At 50.5% G+C, this 15840-nt stretch overlaps 1 protein-coding gene across 1 annotated transcript in view; it reads left to right on the top strand.

The window, feature by feature from the left end:
• The window catches only part of DSCAML1 (DS cell adhesion molecule like 1), a 366437-nt gene that overhangs the window by 247167 nt on the left and 103430 nt on the right, over positions 1-15840 (top strand). The window contains exon 4 of the mRNA XM_024254942.2: positions 14534-14680. Within this exon, the coding sequence (XP_024110710.2) occupies positions 14534-14680 (147 nt within the window). The remainder of the gene's footprint in view (positions 1-14533; positions 14681-15840) is intronic.

Raw genomic sequence — 15840 nt, 5'->3', positions numbered from 1 at the left:
AGATAGAGCTGTATTTAGAGGAAAGGATTTGGGGAGAGAGAGAACTAGGCACCGTGCCTCTGCACCCCCTCCCCCGGAAGGTTTGTCTGCTGTTCCCCACCCTCTGCACCCCTAAGACCTCTAGAAGCTGCTCCAGAGACAGTGAGGGGCCCTTCTAGATCTCAGTTGCCCGAAGTGGTCACTCTGTCAGGGCTCCCGGGGAGCTGAGTAGCGTCCTTTCTGGTAACTCCACACCCCTCCCACCTACTTAAAAGACCAGTCTGTGGGCAGTTAGGAGTTGGTGGGAATGGCTGGCAGAGCTCTGGACTTGGAGACTGAGATCCAGGTCAAGTTCTGAGTCCACCACTTAGGAGAGCTATGCATTCATTTATTCATTCAGTTGTTCAACACTTACTGATCACCTGTTATGTACCAGGCACTGCGTTGGGTGCACTCGTTAACTGGTAATTGTCACAGGAAACAGGTTCAGAGAGATTCAGTGGCTCACGTGGCGTCATCCAGCTAGACAGGAGAACCCAAGTCCAATCCAAGCCTTCTGACTGCAGAGCTGGGTTCTGTCTGCTCTACCATGCTGTTAACTTCCTGTGTCCTGAGTCCTTCCAACACCTGTCTCTCCAGTAATGCCATCTCCTATAGAGCCCAAAGGCAGAGATAAACATGGTGGGACCTGACTGTTCCCCTTTACAGTGCAGAAAGGAGGACTTGGGGGTGGTGACACCACTTCAGCACTGACGGGCAGGCCAAAGCTTCTGGCTCTGCGTGCCTCGCACAAGTTCGCATAGCCGAGGTCCCGCCTCCCATCCATCCACTCTTCTCCTGACCCAGGCGTGTCCACCCTGCCTGACCCCAGTTGCACGAAGAAACAGCAATGGGCCAGGAGACAGGAGGCTGCTCTTGACATCTGCACTCTGACCACGCAGATGAGTTGTGTGACGCTGTGCTTCGGTTTCCTCCACGAGGGATGAGATCCGAGTCTTTGATTAAGAGTGCAGATGAGACCCAGCCTGTGTTAACGACCCATTCCCAGGGGCTAGTTCCCTGCCCACCTCATCCCTGGATGATGCCTTCAGCTTCCTCCCTGCCTCCCCTCAGCTCCTGGCCCCTGATGCCCACCGGATGGTCTTAGACTCAGTCTTTCTTCCCCATCACATTCTCTGAACCCAGCCCGTACAGTACAGCCTGAAGCCTGGTGACCTTTGGAATTGGCTCCCCTCTGCCCTTCTCCCCTCCCCATCTTCATGTCTTTGCAGAGCAGGACCCGGTTCTAGAATGTTAGTGCTGGAAGAGTCCCAGGGAAGAGCATGTCCGGATAAGAGTGTATTCATCTGCTCTGGCTGCCATAACACAATACCACAGACTGGGTGGCATAAACAAATTTATTTCTTACAGTTCTGGAGGCTGGAAGTCTAAGGTCAAGGTCATGGCAGGTGTGGTTTCTGGTGAGGCCTCTCTCCCTGGCTTGCAGATGGCCACCTTCTCGCTGTGTCCTCACATGGCCTTTTCTCTGTGTGTGCACATCCTGGTGCCTTTTTTTTTTTTTTTTTTTTGACAGAATCTTCCTCTGTCGCCCAGCCTAGAGTGCGATGACACGATCTCACCTCACCACAACCTTCGCCTCCTGGGTTCAAGCAATTCTCCTGCCTCAGCCTCCCGAGTATCTGGGATTATAGGCGCCCGCCACCACGCCCAGCTAATTTTTGTATTTTAGTAGAGACCGGGTTTTTTCATCTTGGCCAGGCTGGTCTCAAACTCCCGACCTCGTGATCCACCCACCTCAGCCTCCCAAAGTGCTGGGATTACAGGCGTGAGCCACCACACCCGGCCTCTTCCTCTTGTTATAAGGGCATCATCAGTCAGGACCCCACCCTCGTGACTTCGTTTAACCTTAACCACCTCTTTAAAGGCTCTATCTCCAGATACAGTTGCATTGGGAGTTAAGGCTTCAACATAAAATGTTGGGGGAACAATTCAGTCCAAAACAAGCAGGATCTAAAACCCATAGCCAGCCTGGCCTGAGCTGGGACTTGAATCCCATTTCCCGACTCACATCTCATGTGCTTTTCACTCTGCTACAAATCTCCCTCTGGGGTATTGAGTTGGGGGTTTACAATCCTAGGAGTTCAGAGTCCAAGGAAAGGAGAGGAAGAAGGAAGGGCCTGGCTTCCCTTGGTTTTTTCAAACCCAGGCTGGCAGGGACTCCCAGCATATTCACCATCAGCAGGTGGAACCAAAAGGAAAGAAAGGAAGGTGCCCTGCAGAGTCTGCCTTGACTTGCTCCCCGCAGGCTGCCCTGGTGCCAGGGCCCCCAGACAGGAGCTAATTCCCGCCAGCCAGGAAGTATCGATCACCCCCAACTGCCCTGCCCCACAGCACAAATAGCTTGGGAGGAAAGGACAGCCCTGATCGTGGGGCAAGTTATCTCATTAGTCCTATGAACTATCGGCAGGCTCCACACTGCAGGCTGACGACACTGTTTTTATAAATCTGTATTGCATGAAGCAGCAACTGGTAACCTGTATTGATTGCAATTTCTCTTTTGGAATTGGGAGGCCCTTGGGGACCAGTTGAGGTACTTCGAGGCCCTGGCATCCTGAAGCTACCCCAGGAAACAGACTTGAGCTGTGACAGACTAAGTAGCTCTTCTCTCCCAAGAGAGACAACGATTTTTTTCTGACCCTGTGGCCAAAGCCTGGTCTCAGTGTAAAGCCTCACCCTATTCCCTTCCTCCTCCCTCTTACTCCACATCCCCCATTGCCTACCGGGACCTTCCTTGCAGAGGAAAGCGGGGAGGCAAAGCAGGAAACCCCTTCCTCAGCTTCTGGTTTTCCTGCTTCGGGAAGGCATCTGACTCCCATAGTGGAAAAGCAGCTCCCAACCCCACGTGAATACCGATGCACTACATACGCATCATAGACCTGCCTCCCATTTAGTATCACGATCTTTTTTTAAAAAACAAAAAACAAAAAACCTGCCCTATAAGCATACAGTGCATATACGTCACAACAGCCTTTCATAAGCATTGTTGCACGGACACCACAGAAGAACTCCACGAACAGAGAAAATCGGGATTTAGAATCCCCAATTTGGGGGTGAGCAAATGCCCAGAAAGGTTAACGGGTGTTCCTAAAGCCACACAGCTGGTAGGTGGCAGGTCTCAAACCTCCAAATACAGAGCTCTGTATAGTACCCATCGGGACCTACGCCTCCCTAAGCTGCCAGCCCCTTTCTTGTCCCCTACAATGCCCCATCAGCCTGTGCAAGTGTACCCAACAAGTATACACGCCAGCGCAGGTACACACACCAACACAGGGTCACACACCAGCGCAGTTACACAACATGCCAGTGCAGGTACACACGCCAGTGCAGGTACACACACCAGCACAGGGTCACATACCAGTGCAGGTACACAACATGCCAGTGCAGGTGCACACGCCAGTGCAGGTACACACACCAACGCAGGTACACACACCAGCGCAGGTACACACACCAACGCAGGTACACACACCAGCACAGGTACACACGCCAGCGCAGGTACACACACCAGCACAGGGTCACACACCAGCGCAGGTACACAACATGCCAGCACAGGTACACATGCCAGTGCAGGTACACGCGCCAGCACAGGTACACACACCAGTGCAGTTACACACACGAGCCCAGGTTCACACGCCAGCACAGGTACACACACCAGTGCAGGTACACACACGAGCCCAGGTTCACACGCCAGCGCAGGTACACAACATGCCAGCGCATGCACCATGCTCCCTTGCAGACACATTTAGCCACCTGCCCAAGATCACGCTTCCCGCTAACACGTGGCAACTGGTCATGGCAGGAATTTTTTTCTCCCTAAGCCTCAGCTTCTGAGTCCCCCTAACCTCTTACTTCACTCTGCACTAGCCTGTGAGATCATTCATCCACTCTTTCATTCAGTAACTGTAATGTCTTCCAAAACTGGTCTCATCTCGCCATTTGGCCACCCACCTACTCTGGCCCTGGCTAGTGAGAGGGAAGCCTCCATCGGAAGAATGAAGAGGCCAGGGGACCAATCTCTGCCCAGAAAGGAGAGAGAAGTCCACCTCACGGGGAAGGGGTTAGCCAAAGCAGCCCCAGGATGCAGCACACACTTTCCGGGCAGCAGGGTTGGAGGAAACAGCCCTGAATTTGTGTTCAGGAGCCCCAGGTATGAGCCCAGGCTCTTCCACTCACTAGATGTGTGGCTTGAACAAGTCTCTTAGCCCGAGCCATAATTTCCTCGTCTGTAAAGGAAGAGAAGGATGGTCTTCCTAGGTGTGTGCCAATGGTCAAGAGAGGGAAGATGTGCCTGGCACAGTGCCTGGTATTTGATAGGCATTTCAGCACATGGGTGCCCACTGATTCATGCACCTCGGGGTGCTTTTCTTGCAGAGTTTTTATAACACAATTTAAGATATTTCACCTGGATCTCTCTCCAAATCCAAAGTACAGTGCTTGGAGAGGGGTACCTAAAAGAGTTGGGGAGGGGAAGTTTATAGCTACTGGTCCCTGGACACAGGGCTTCTTCCACAAGGGCCCGAGTTGTGGAAACCTTTCATATCTAAGAGATTGAGCTCCCCTTAAGACAGGCAGAGATGGAACCACCTGAGGCAGCTTGATTCCAGGGCTTCTCTTTTTTTTTTTTTTCTTCTTTTTTTTTTTTTTTTCCAGGGCTTCTCTTTCCTCAGAGCACAGCACTACATCACCTGCACTGTTTTTTTTGTTGTCGTTGTTTTTGGTTTTTTTTTTGATAGGGAGTCTCACTCTGTCCCCCAGCTGAAATGCAGTCATGCGATCTCGGCTCACTGCTGGATTCAAGCGATTCTCCTGTCTCAGCCTCCTGAGTAGCTGAAATTACAGGAGCCTGACACCATGCCCAGCTAATTTTTGTATTTTAGTAGAGACGGGGTTTCACCATGTTGCCCAGGCTGGTCTCAAGTGATCCACCCTACTTGGCCTCCCAAAGTGCTGGGATTACAGGCATGAGCCACAGTGCCCGGCTTCATTGCATCTTCTATTTCACATACCTCTGATCTGAATGTTGGGTCCTGGACTTGAATGTGGTTCCATCCTGAAACCAGCAGCCCTGTGTTGCTAGTAGTCCCTCTTCGGGCTGGGGGTAGGATTTCCAATCTAATCACCTAACGAAGAGGTACATCTTTAGTCGGGGAGGGACACAGAAGCTGGGATGCTACTGAGGGAGTGTCTGCCTCCCACCTTCCCCCTGGGCCCTGCCATGGGAAGTGTGAGGTCCCACTGCCCACATGGGCTCAGCTGGGAGGCCCTGCAGGGGCCTCACTAAGATGAGACCACCATGGCTTACAGTCCAGACAACCTGGGCTGTGTTCTTGTCTGTACTTTTTCTCTTCTGTTAGCTCCAAACCATCCGTCTTGCTTTATGTCCCAAGCTGGGGAAACAAGGAAAGGAACAAAGTGGCCCAAAGAGGAAATAGTGGCCCAAACCATTGCAATGTGGCAGCAGTGGCTAGAGGGGGAGAGACCCCCAGGGCACAGGGCACGTTGGGGACAGGAGTCCAGGTTGGAAGTCCAGCTGCCTCACCCCATGTGGAGATGCCTCCTCCACTGCCAGGATTCATTGATTCAACACATCAGATGTTCACTGAGCATCTGCTGTGTGCAAGATGTCTTCTGGAGCTGGCATACAGGGTGAACCAAAATAACTTCTTGCTCTCAAACAGAAGCACCATGTGCTCCAAAGACAAATAAAGCAGAGTAAAGAGTTGGGCAGGGACGAGGGACACAGTCTAATTTTTAGAGAGCGGTCAGACAAGACTTCTCCAAGGAGCTGTCCACTAAGCAGAGACCTGAGTGAGGCCAGAAGTAAGTCAAGGAAAGAGCATTTCAGGCCTAAAAGGAATTGTGACAGCAAAGGCCTTGGGGTGGAAGTGTGCAAATGCACATGCAGACACACGCATTTTAAAATCCCCATAGTAGATGATCCTCAAGGGTTATTGCAGCTCCAACATTCCTTAAGCCGTGAACTTCTAAATCGCTGGGGGAGAAAGGTTCTTAAGGATGGTCTGCTTTATTTCTTCTATTCAAGACTGAAATCCCCTATGCAATATCTCAGCCAAGGGTTTCTTCAGCATCAACTTAAATACCCCCGGTGACAGGAGACTCACTACCTGACAAAGACACTCATTCCAACTTTTTTTTATTATTATTACTATACTTTAAGTTCCAGGGTACATGTGCACAACGTGCAGGTTTGTTACATAGGCATATATGTGCCATGTTGGTTTGCTGCAGCCATTAACTCGTCATTTACATTAGGTATTTCTCCTAATGCTATCCCTCCCCCCAGCCCCTCGCCCCCCGACAGGCCCCAGTGTGTGATGTTCCCCGCCCTGTGTCCAAGTGATCTCATTGTTCAAATCCCACCTATCACTCATTCCAACTTTTTATAGCCCTGACTTAAATTTTTTTCAACTTTAATTGTGGTAAAATACACATAACATAAAATTTACCATCTTAATCATTTTTAAGAGTTAAGTTCAGTCATGTTTAAGTTCAGTTGCCTTTTGTAAAACTGAAACTCCATTCCCATTAAACCAGCAGTCCCCCACTGGTTTCATGGAAGACAATATTTCCATGACAGGGGTAGGGGGATACGAGACAGGGGTAGGGGGATACAGGGTGAAACTGTTTCATTTCAGATCATCAGGCATTAGATTCTCATAAGGAGCATGCAACCTAGATCCCTCATAGGCACAGTTCACAATAGGGTTCTCACTCCTGTGAGAATCTAATGCTGCTGCTGATCTGACAGGAGGAAATGCTCGCTCGCCTGCCACTCACCTCCTGCTCTGGGGCCCAGTTACTAACAGGCCACGAACAGGTACTGGTCCACAGCCCCAAGGTTGGGAATCCCTGCATTAAACAACTCCCCCTTTTCCCTCCCTCTAGCCCCTAGCAACCACCATTCCACTTTCTGTCTCTTTGAACTTGACAACTCCAATACTTCCTATAAGTAAAGTAGAATCATGCCATATTTGCCTTTTTGCAGTTGGCTTATTTCACTTAGGATAATGTCCTCAAGATTCATCCATGTTGAAGCATGCGCCCAAATTTCCATCTTTTTCAAGACTGAATAATATTCCATTGTATGTATATATCACATGTCGTTTATCCATTTGTCTGTTGATGGACAGTTTGGTTTCTTCCACCTTTTTGGCTATTGTAAATAACGCTGCTATGAACATGGGTGTGCAAATATCTCTCTCCCTGCTTTCAATTCTTTTGGATATATACCCACAAGTGGAATCACTGGATCGCATAGTAATTCTATTTTTTATTTTGGGGGGAACCATCATACTATTTAATCTTGACTTTTGAATGCTCACTTTTGTGAGCATCTGGCAAACCTCTTGCCACTGCTAATTAGACCTTTATTCCTTTTTTTTTTTTTTTTTTTTTTTTTGGACAGAGTTTTACTCTTGTTGCCCAGGCTGGAGTGCAATGGCACGATCTCAGCTCACTCCAACATCCACCTCCTGGGTTCAAGCGATTCTCCTGCCTCAGCTTCCTGAGTAGCTGGGATTACAGGCACCCACCACCAGACCCGGCTAGTTTTTGTATTTTTAGTAGAGATAGGGTTTCACCACATTGGCCAGGCTGGTCTCGAACTCCTGACCTCAGGTGATCCACCCTCCTTGGCCTCCCAAAGTACTGGGATTATAGGCGTGAGCCACTGCGCCCAGCCTAGACCATTTTTCTTAAAGGTCTAACTAGATGTAGTAGAAATAGTGATTAGCAGGACAAGAGGTTTGCCAGGTGCAGAAACACTCAGAAATGGGAGTGGGTTTAATCTGGGAAGGCTTCCTGAAGAAGGTGAATTTCCAGCTGGGATCAGACTTTTCTGAGTTGCAGTTTCCTCGTGAGTGAAATGGGGACAAAACTGCTATAGAGTTTTGGGAAATTTCATTCACGCATTCATCCTGGAAACACGTATTGAGTGCCTGTTTTATGACCGGATTGAAATGGGAATGCATTGGAGGATTTTGAGCAGAGGAGCCGCAAGATCCGACTTGGATTGAAAGCATTGCTCTGGCTGCGTGCTGGGGACAGAAGGAGGAGGGGCGGGGTGGATTCAGGGTGGCCAGTCAGGAAGCTGCTGGCCCCTGCCTCATTCAATCCTTTCCCTTCCTTTGCTCTAGAGGCTGCAGTGGGATCTGTCCAGTTCATATCCTCCCCCAAACCCCCAGTTTCCCCCTCCTCCCCTATCTATCACCTTCTCCCCACCACATTCCCCCTTACCCACTCCCTGAGAGCAGAGCAGCCAGGGCCCCACCTTTGCAGAGGGTGGCTTCTCTCTGTCCAGCCCTCTGGGGCTGCCAGAAGCCCAGAGGTTTCTATCAATTATCTCTCTCTGGCTCCTGCAGCTCCAGGGAGTCTCCAAAGCCCAGCTCTCTGACCTTTTAGAAAAAGACAGAAAAGATGCTGTCAGCTCACTTAACACCTGTGCGCAGGGCCTCAGAATTGCCAAGGAGGCTTCTTCATCTCCAAGCTCCCCGCTCTCCAACCCAGCTCCTGAGGAGGAAGGAGAGAGTCTACCTGCAGGAGGCCTGACCACAGGAGGCGCTGGGGGCCCGGCAGCCCCAACCTCAGCTACTCTGGCCCTTCATCTTCCTGAGATGACATTGAGCCAGCCACCCACGTGCTGGGGACTTTTACACTCAGTATTTAACTTAATCCTCCCAACGGCCCTGTGACATCAGTTCTATTTCTTTTCTCCATTTTCCTGAAGAAGAAATGGGGCTTGCACTAGTATAGTGGGATCATGGAGACGTCAAATTGTCAATGCGTGTGAAGAGTCTTTGAAAATTGATCTCATCCAGGGGTTCTCTGCCCTGCGCATTAGACACTCCCTACAGCTCTTTAAAAAATCCATTCCCAGACCACCGCACCCTCAGAGATTCAGAGTTTCATTTGAAAAGATCCTTTGATGATTCTAATGTACAAACATGGTTGAAAACACTCACCAAATCCAAATTCCCCTCTTTTTACGGATGGGAAACTGAGGGTCTGAGAGAAGACTGGACCTCCCTAAAGGCACCCTGGGTGAGCTGCCCAGAGCTGCCATGAGAAATCACTACAAACTGGGTGGCTTTAAACAACAGTGTTCTGGAGACTGGAAGTCCAAAATGGAGGTGCTGGCATGGCCAGCGTCTCTCTACAGGCTCTAGGGGAGGGTCTTTCCTGGCCTCTCCTAGCTTCTGATGGCTGCTGGCAATTCTTGCGTTTCTTTGCTGTTAGGTGCATCCTCCTGCCTCTGCTTCCACCTCTGCACAGCACTTTCCCTGGGTGCGTATCTGTGTCCAGATCGCCCTCTTCTTAGACGAACACTAGTCATAATAGAACTCAGGGCTCAATCTAACCTAAGAGAACCCCATCTTAACTTGATTACATTTGCAAAGACCGTATTTCCAGTAACGTCACATTCACAGATCCTAGGGGGCATTAATTTGTCGGGGGGATGCTATTCAACCCAGGATACACCCCAACATGAGTGGCAGAGCCTGGACTCCAACCTGGCCTCCTATATCCCCACCCTGGGCTTTCCCCACCACCCCTGGTGGCCCAGCCCCCCTTTGTACAGCTCCTTTTACTCATAGCTTCCACAAGACCTTCCACAGCCTTCCCCAGTACCCCAGCACTGACAGCCACACCTTCCATGGTGGAAGGATATTGTCTTCTAACTGTGGGATCCCAGAGGGCAGAGACCAAGTCCAGGACTTCTCCCATGGTGCCCAGACCAAGACCTAGAGACACTCCAGAAAGACGTGATAGATTCAGCCAAACTGAGCTGGATGGATGAGTGCTCCTCCAGGAGGCAGTGAGGACCTCATTGACAGAAGCGACCAGGCAGAGGCTGGCTGACCATATGTCCCTATGAGTGGTGCTGTCATTCTAGGAGAGTCAGTCCAGCACAGAGCTTTGGAAGAGCATAGGAAGTCGACTAATGGTCCAGGCTTTACCACCGTCTAGCTGGGTGACCTTGGATGGATTATGTAACCTCTCTGTGCTTCAGTTAATAATAATAGTATCCATTTCAAAGGGTTGTGGGGATTAAATGAGATAATGTATGTAAAGTCATTGGCCTAATTTGTAATAGCTACTCAATAAATACTTAGCTTTAAAAAAAGTAGAGTCCTGCTCGAGATCATAGAGGAAAGGGGATGGCAAAACAGGTCAGGGTCTTTGTGGTAATAATAAAAAGAAGAAAAGCAGAAACCAACCACTCCCCTAGTCATAAGCATGTAGATAGATGATATCACAGCCTTTGAAATATGTCGATCAAGCAATGTCAAGGGCACAGTCAGCATTTAAACGTAGCTCTGTGTCTTGGTTTTAGAGTCTAAAGGAATGGCACGCTCCAGCCTAAACCCACAGGGACACTGTTGGCATTTGGGGTGGAACAGTTCTTTGTGACTCAAGCTCCCTTGGCCCCTAACCACTAAATGCCCTTAGCAACCCCAAATTATGCTGTCAACCCCAAATGTCCCACCTCCCCCCACCTTTCCAAGTGGCCTCAGGATTGGTGCTGGATCCGGAGGTACTGGCTGCCATTTTATCCTTCTCCTGTGGGACCCAGCCTGCCTCAAAGCAGAGAACATGGGCCAGCTACTCTTCTCCCTTCCCAGGGATGGCTAGTTGCATCTGGGGTGCAGAGCATGGGCTGCCAGCCCAGGAGGCCAGCCATGTTGTCCAACCCTGGCCCATCTCCATCCCCAAACAGCGGGCCGGGCCTCCCTCTGCTCTCCACACTGTATGAGGCTCACTCCACAGGCCTCTTTCTCCTTCCTTCCCCAGCAGGGTCCACCATCCGATGCTCATCAAACATGCAGAACTGATGTTGCACAAGCCTCCCTGAGGGGACTAACATCATACCCCTGATTTCTCCTTCCCCTCTCGCGCTGTGCATCCCCCTGGCTGCAGCCTGCCTTTGTTTCAGGAGGAGCAAAACACTGTGTCTGAAAACGTTACTGCAATTAAATATGCACAAGAAGGGGGGGAGGGAGGGGAAAATGAGGACAATGAAGGATGTGGAACATCAGATGCAGCTGCTGCTTGTTGCTATAGAAACCCTAGCTCCCCACCACCATCAAGGCAGCATCAGCCCCCCACCCTCCATCCCCCACCCCTGGTTTAAAATCCTCGTAGGGCCAAGCGCTCTGTTTGTCCTGAGGTGCTGGGAGATGCAAGATCACAGGGTCCTAGCTGTCCAGGGCTGGAGCACCTGTCGGCTGTGAGCATTGATTTCTGTGTCTTTCCTGCTTTTCCTCACCCCACCATCACTACCTCCCGACACTGGTACTTCTGATTGGCAGCAACACCCTCCAGTAGTTCTGCATTCCAGTCCCAGTTACATAATAAATTACAAGAGAGCTTCCGCGTTTGACTTTGGGATGTCACAACATGGAGACAAAACGGCACATGCGGAGTCCACTGGGGAGCCGGCTTTCTCTGCGCTTCCTCGGTTCCTCTGACAGCCAGCTGCAGGGCTTGGCGCCCTCCATCTTCCTTCTCGTCCTCACCCGCAGCCCTGAGTGGGGGTCTGCCTAGTTGCGGGGTCTGCCCGGCTGTGGTCTGTGTGCTGGAGCCGGGCAGAGCGGGGTGTCCACAAACTCCAGGTTCCAGAAGATGGGCAGGCTGCCAGATGGCCAAGTGCTCATCTGGGAGGATCCCCAACAAGATGTAGCTCAACCACGATCAATGGGAAGTTCCAGACTCTGGCCCACACAACCACTGTCCAAGGACAGAGAGAGGGAAAGTGGCATGGCAGCAGCTCACAGAGACAGGGCCAGGGTCTTTAGTTGACTGCAAGGAGAGTAGTATAACGGGGGTGCCTCCCTCCTCCCACACCATCCCCAAGACAAGGTGATGCAGCCTGAGGCTGGGTGTTGGTAGTCTTGCTCTACTCTACTCTGATGGGCTAAGTCTAATCTTAGAGGCTTTCAAAGTGGGGCACAGTGTCTGACACATGGTAGGTCCAGTCCTATACGGAGATGTGCGGGAGGGAGGAAAGAAAGGAGGGAGGGAGGGGCAATTGGAATTGTAGATAAACCAAAGTTATGAAGTTATTTGAAACTATATTAAATAAATAACTATTAAAAAATAAAATCCCTGTCATCCCAGCTCTTTGGAGGGCCAAGGCAGAAGGATCCTTTGCATCCAGGAGTTTGAGACCAGCCTGGGCAACATAGGGAGACCTCATCTCTACAAAAAAAATTTTTTTAATTAGCCAGGTGTGGTGGTGCATGCCTGTGGTCCCAGCTCCTGGGGAGGCTGGGGTGCGAGGATCGCTTGAGCCCAGGATGTCAAGGCTGCAATGAGCTGTGATCACACCACTGCACTCAGTCTGGGTGACAGTGTGGCAGTCTGTCTCAAAAAATATATAAAATGGAAATAAAATCCTAAGGCTGTTAACCCTGAAGAAAATTCAAAGGGCATCACAGCTGCCTTCCAGTGCATGAGGGAGTATGTCAGGAACACGGGTTTCGGCTGGTTCAGCGGGGCGCCAGTAAGTCAAAGCAGGACACACGGAGGGAGCGCCAAGAAGATCAGTGGTCACCAAGGAAGACTGATCTAAAAGTCAACTTTGGAATGGGCTGCTGAGTGAGGGAGGGAGTTCCCCAGCCCCAGAGATATTCAAACAAAGGCTGGAGAACCTTTGTCAAAGCTATCGTTGCACACTCAGCTTTTCAGCCCTGCAGTTCTACAGCCTCCAGTGGCAGAAGGTGCCCTATGGTGAGGTCCCCACCTCCAGGTGCTGAGAATCTTGGACTTGTGCTTGGGATGGTGGAGGGAGATGGGTGGGATACCACAGAATATTCCTCACAGGAGCAGAGCTCTCATCTTGGCTGAGGGGATGTCACTTAGGCCTCAGGTAGGAGGAAGCAGACCTCTAAATAATAGGGCTGGGAAGGGCATGGAACTGCCCAAAATGTTTCCCTCTGCCAGCCTGACATGTGGTGCTATTGGGTTCTTCCCGTGGGTTCAGCATGATCCTCTCCCCTGTGGCTTTGAAGTCACTATCACTATCCTGATTCCAAGGCCCCCTCCCAGTGGAAATGCAGCCTGGGCACTCCAGGCCTGCCTGGGAAACCCCCAGAGAGGAGGCAGAGGACCCCAGGGTTCGCCTCTCCATCTCAGTCTGGCTTCAGTGGGAGGACACATCCATGAGCTTAGGGAGTCTAGTGCAAACCCCGCCCCCAACCCTCAAGTCCAGTTTTCTCCTTTAAATCAGCCTTTATCGGCTCAAGGTCAGGGTGAGCCTTAGGACCTTACACAAGGAAATCCACTTCCCCTCTGGGATGGGGAGGGGGGGGGTCTTGTGTCGCAATCTGCAAAGTGGGTACGCTGCCACCTGTGCTTCCTGCTCCCCTGCCAGGTCCCAACAGTCGGGGCAGAGATGGCTGTGGCAGTGGCAGGAGGCATAGAGCACAGTGCCTGTCCTCTTCACTGCCTTGCACACAACGGGTGTTTGAGAACTGTTTGAATGATTATTGTGTATCTGCCCCTCCTTGTCCCCATCCTGGTATAGCTTTGCCTCAATAATCATTTGTTGAGTGAATAAAGGGTTTAAATTGAGAGAAGGGGATGGAGGCTTATGTGTAGTTCCATGCAGAGGGACAACTGGGAGTCAGAAGTTCCAGTCCACTTCCTGGCTGTGCGACCTGGGCCAGTTACTTTACTACAAGCCTCAGTTTCCTTCTTTGTAAAATAGAGCTAGCATCTCAAACAGTTGTAAAAGCCAAAGAGCAAGGAATATGAAAGAGTTCTGCAAACTCTTGCAAAGAGGTAGGAAAGATGAGAACTAATATTCACTTAGTGAGGGCTTATTCTGCACCAGACACTTTATTATTTTTATTTTTACTTTTTTAGAGACAAGAGTCTCACGCTGTCGCCCAGGCTGGAGTATGGTGGTGTGATCACGGCTCACTGCAGCCTTGACCTCCTGGGCTCAGGCAATCCTCCTGCCTCAGCCTCCCAAGTATCTGGGACTACAGATGTGCCCTACCAAACCCAGCTAATTGTTTAATTTTTTTTTTTTTTTAATAGACAGGGTCTCCCTATATTGCCCAGGCTAGTTTCCAACTCCTGGTCTCAGGTGATCCTCCTGCCTCAGCCTCCCAAAGCATTGGGATTACAGGTGCGAGCCACCACACCTGGCCCCATTTTTTAAATCTGTACACCCACCCCATTATTTGTAGCCTATTGTACACATAAGCCTCAGAGAGGTTAAGTAACTTTCCCAAGGTCACACAGCCTATAAGTAGAAGAGTCGGATCAGGACCCAGATCTCAGTCTAACTCTAAAGCCCAGCTTCTTTCTGTTAAACCCTGGAGCATCTACACTGAAAGAAACAATTACTATCATTTCTATTTGTCATTTTGTTTGTGTGTGAAAATCCTCATCTGTCAGAGATGCTACCCTGCCTCTGAGGCAGTACCAAACCGGGAAGTAACGAACTATGTCCTGATTGTGTCTCCAGAAAACAGATTTTTTATTACCTACCACGGCGGGCTGTACATCTCTGACGTACAGAAGGAGGACGCCCTCTCCACCTATCGCTGCATCACCAAGCACAAGTACAGCGGGGAGACCCGGCAGAGCAATGGGGCACGCCTCTCCGTGACAGGTAGGGGAGAGGGCCTGGGGAGAACGGGGCGGGCTGGGAAGGGAGGACACCAGGCCATCCCTGGAACTTGGCGTGTCCCACCACAGATGGAGGACCCCCTGTGTACTCAGGGAAATCAAAGAAAGAGATTAAAGAAATCAGGTACTGAAACCACCAAGGAAGACCTCTTTGCTATGTTTTCATTTTCAAATAATGAGGCTACGAGACTCACCCTCTTTTTCCTTTTTTTTTTTTTTGTTTTTTGCCTTTCCTGTCAGGAAGCTCATAGATAAAATCTGATACTCAAACATAGTAACTATTAGTGTTGCTTTTGCTGGGGGTGGGGGGATTGCATTTCCATGCCTCTAGGTGCTTTTGAGTATTCTATCTTTTCTTTCTTTTCCTTTCTTTCTTTCTTTCCTCCCTCCCTCCCTCCTCCCTCCTCCTCCCCCCTCCTCCTCCCCCCTCCTCCTCCCCCCTCCTCCTCCCCCCTTCTCCCCCCCCTTCCCTCCCTCTTCCGTCCCTCTTCCCTTCCCTTCCTTTCCCTTTCTTTCTTTCTTTTTTCTGAGACAGAGTTTCTCTCTTGTTGCCCAGGCTGGAGTGCAATGGCGTGATCTTGGCTAACTGCAACTTCCGCCTCCTGGGTTCAAGCAGTTCTCCTGCCTCAACCTCCTGAGCAGCTGGGATTACAGGCATGCGCCACCACGCCCGGCTAATTTTTGTGTGTTTTAGTAGAGACAGGGTTTCACCAAGTTGGCTAGGCTGGTCTTGAACTCCTGACCTCAGGTGAGCTGCCTGCCTCAGCCTCCCAAAGTGCTGGGATTGCAGGTGTGAGCCACTGCGCCCAGCCTGAGGATTCTATCTGATCAGTGAGTACACATGTATCTTTTGTCATAGGCCAGCTCGCAACATTTGAAAGCAGGCAGAACATAATTTATAAACAAAATATTTCCAAACAGAATAGAGGATTCTTCTTTTGGGGTGATTATAGCTTCTCGGGAGGGACGGAAACCGATGTTTATTGAATCCTCCTGTGTATCTGGGATTCCCTCATTTGTTTCTGTCAGGGACCGTCATAGCCCTGTGAGGTGTGTGCTGTTCCCCCTATTTTTACAGGCGAGAAAACCAAATCTTAGGGAAGCCAAGCGACTTGCCAGAGCTATTTAACCAGTGGGAGGCAC

This window comes from Pongo abelii, chromosome 9 (assembly GCF_028885655.2).
Source record: "Pongo abelii isolate AG06213 chromosome 9, NHGRI_mPonAbe1-v2.0_pri, whole genome shotgun sequence".
Lineage (NCBI taxonomy): Eukaryota > Metazoa > Chordata > Mammalia > Primates > Hominidae > Pongo > Pongo abelii.
Note: the sequence above shows the minus strand (reverse complement) of the source record. Positions and strands in the feature narration are given on the sequence as shown.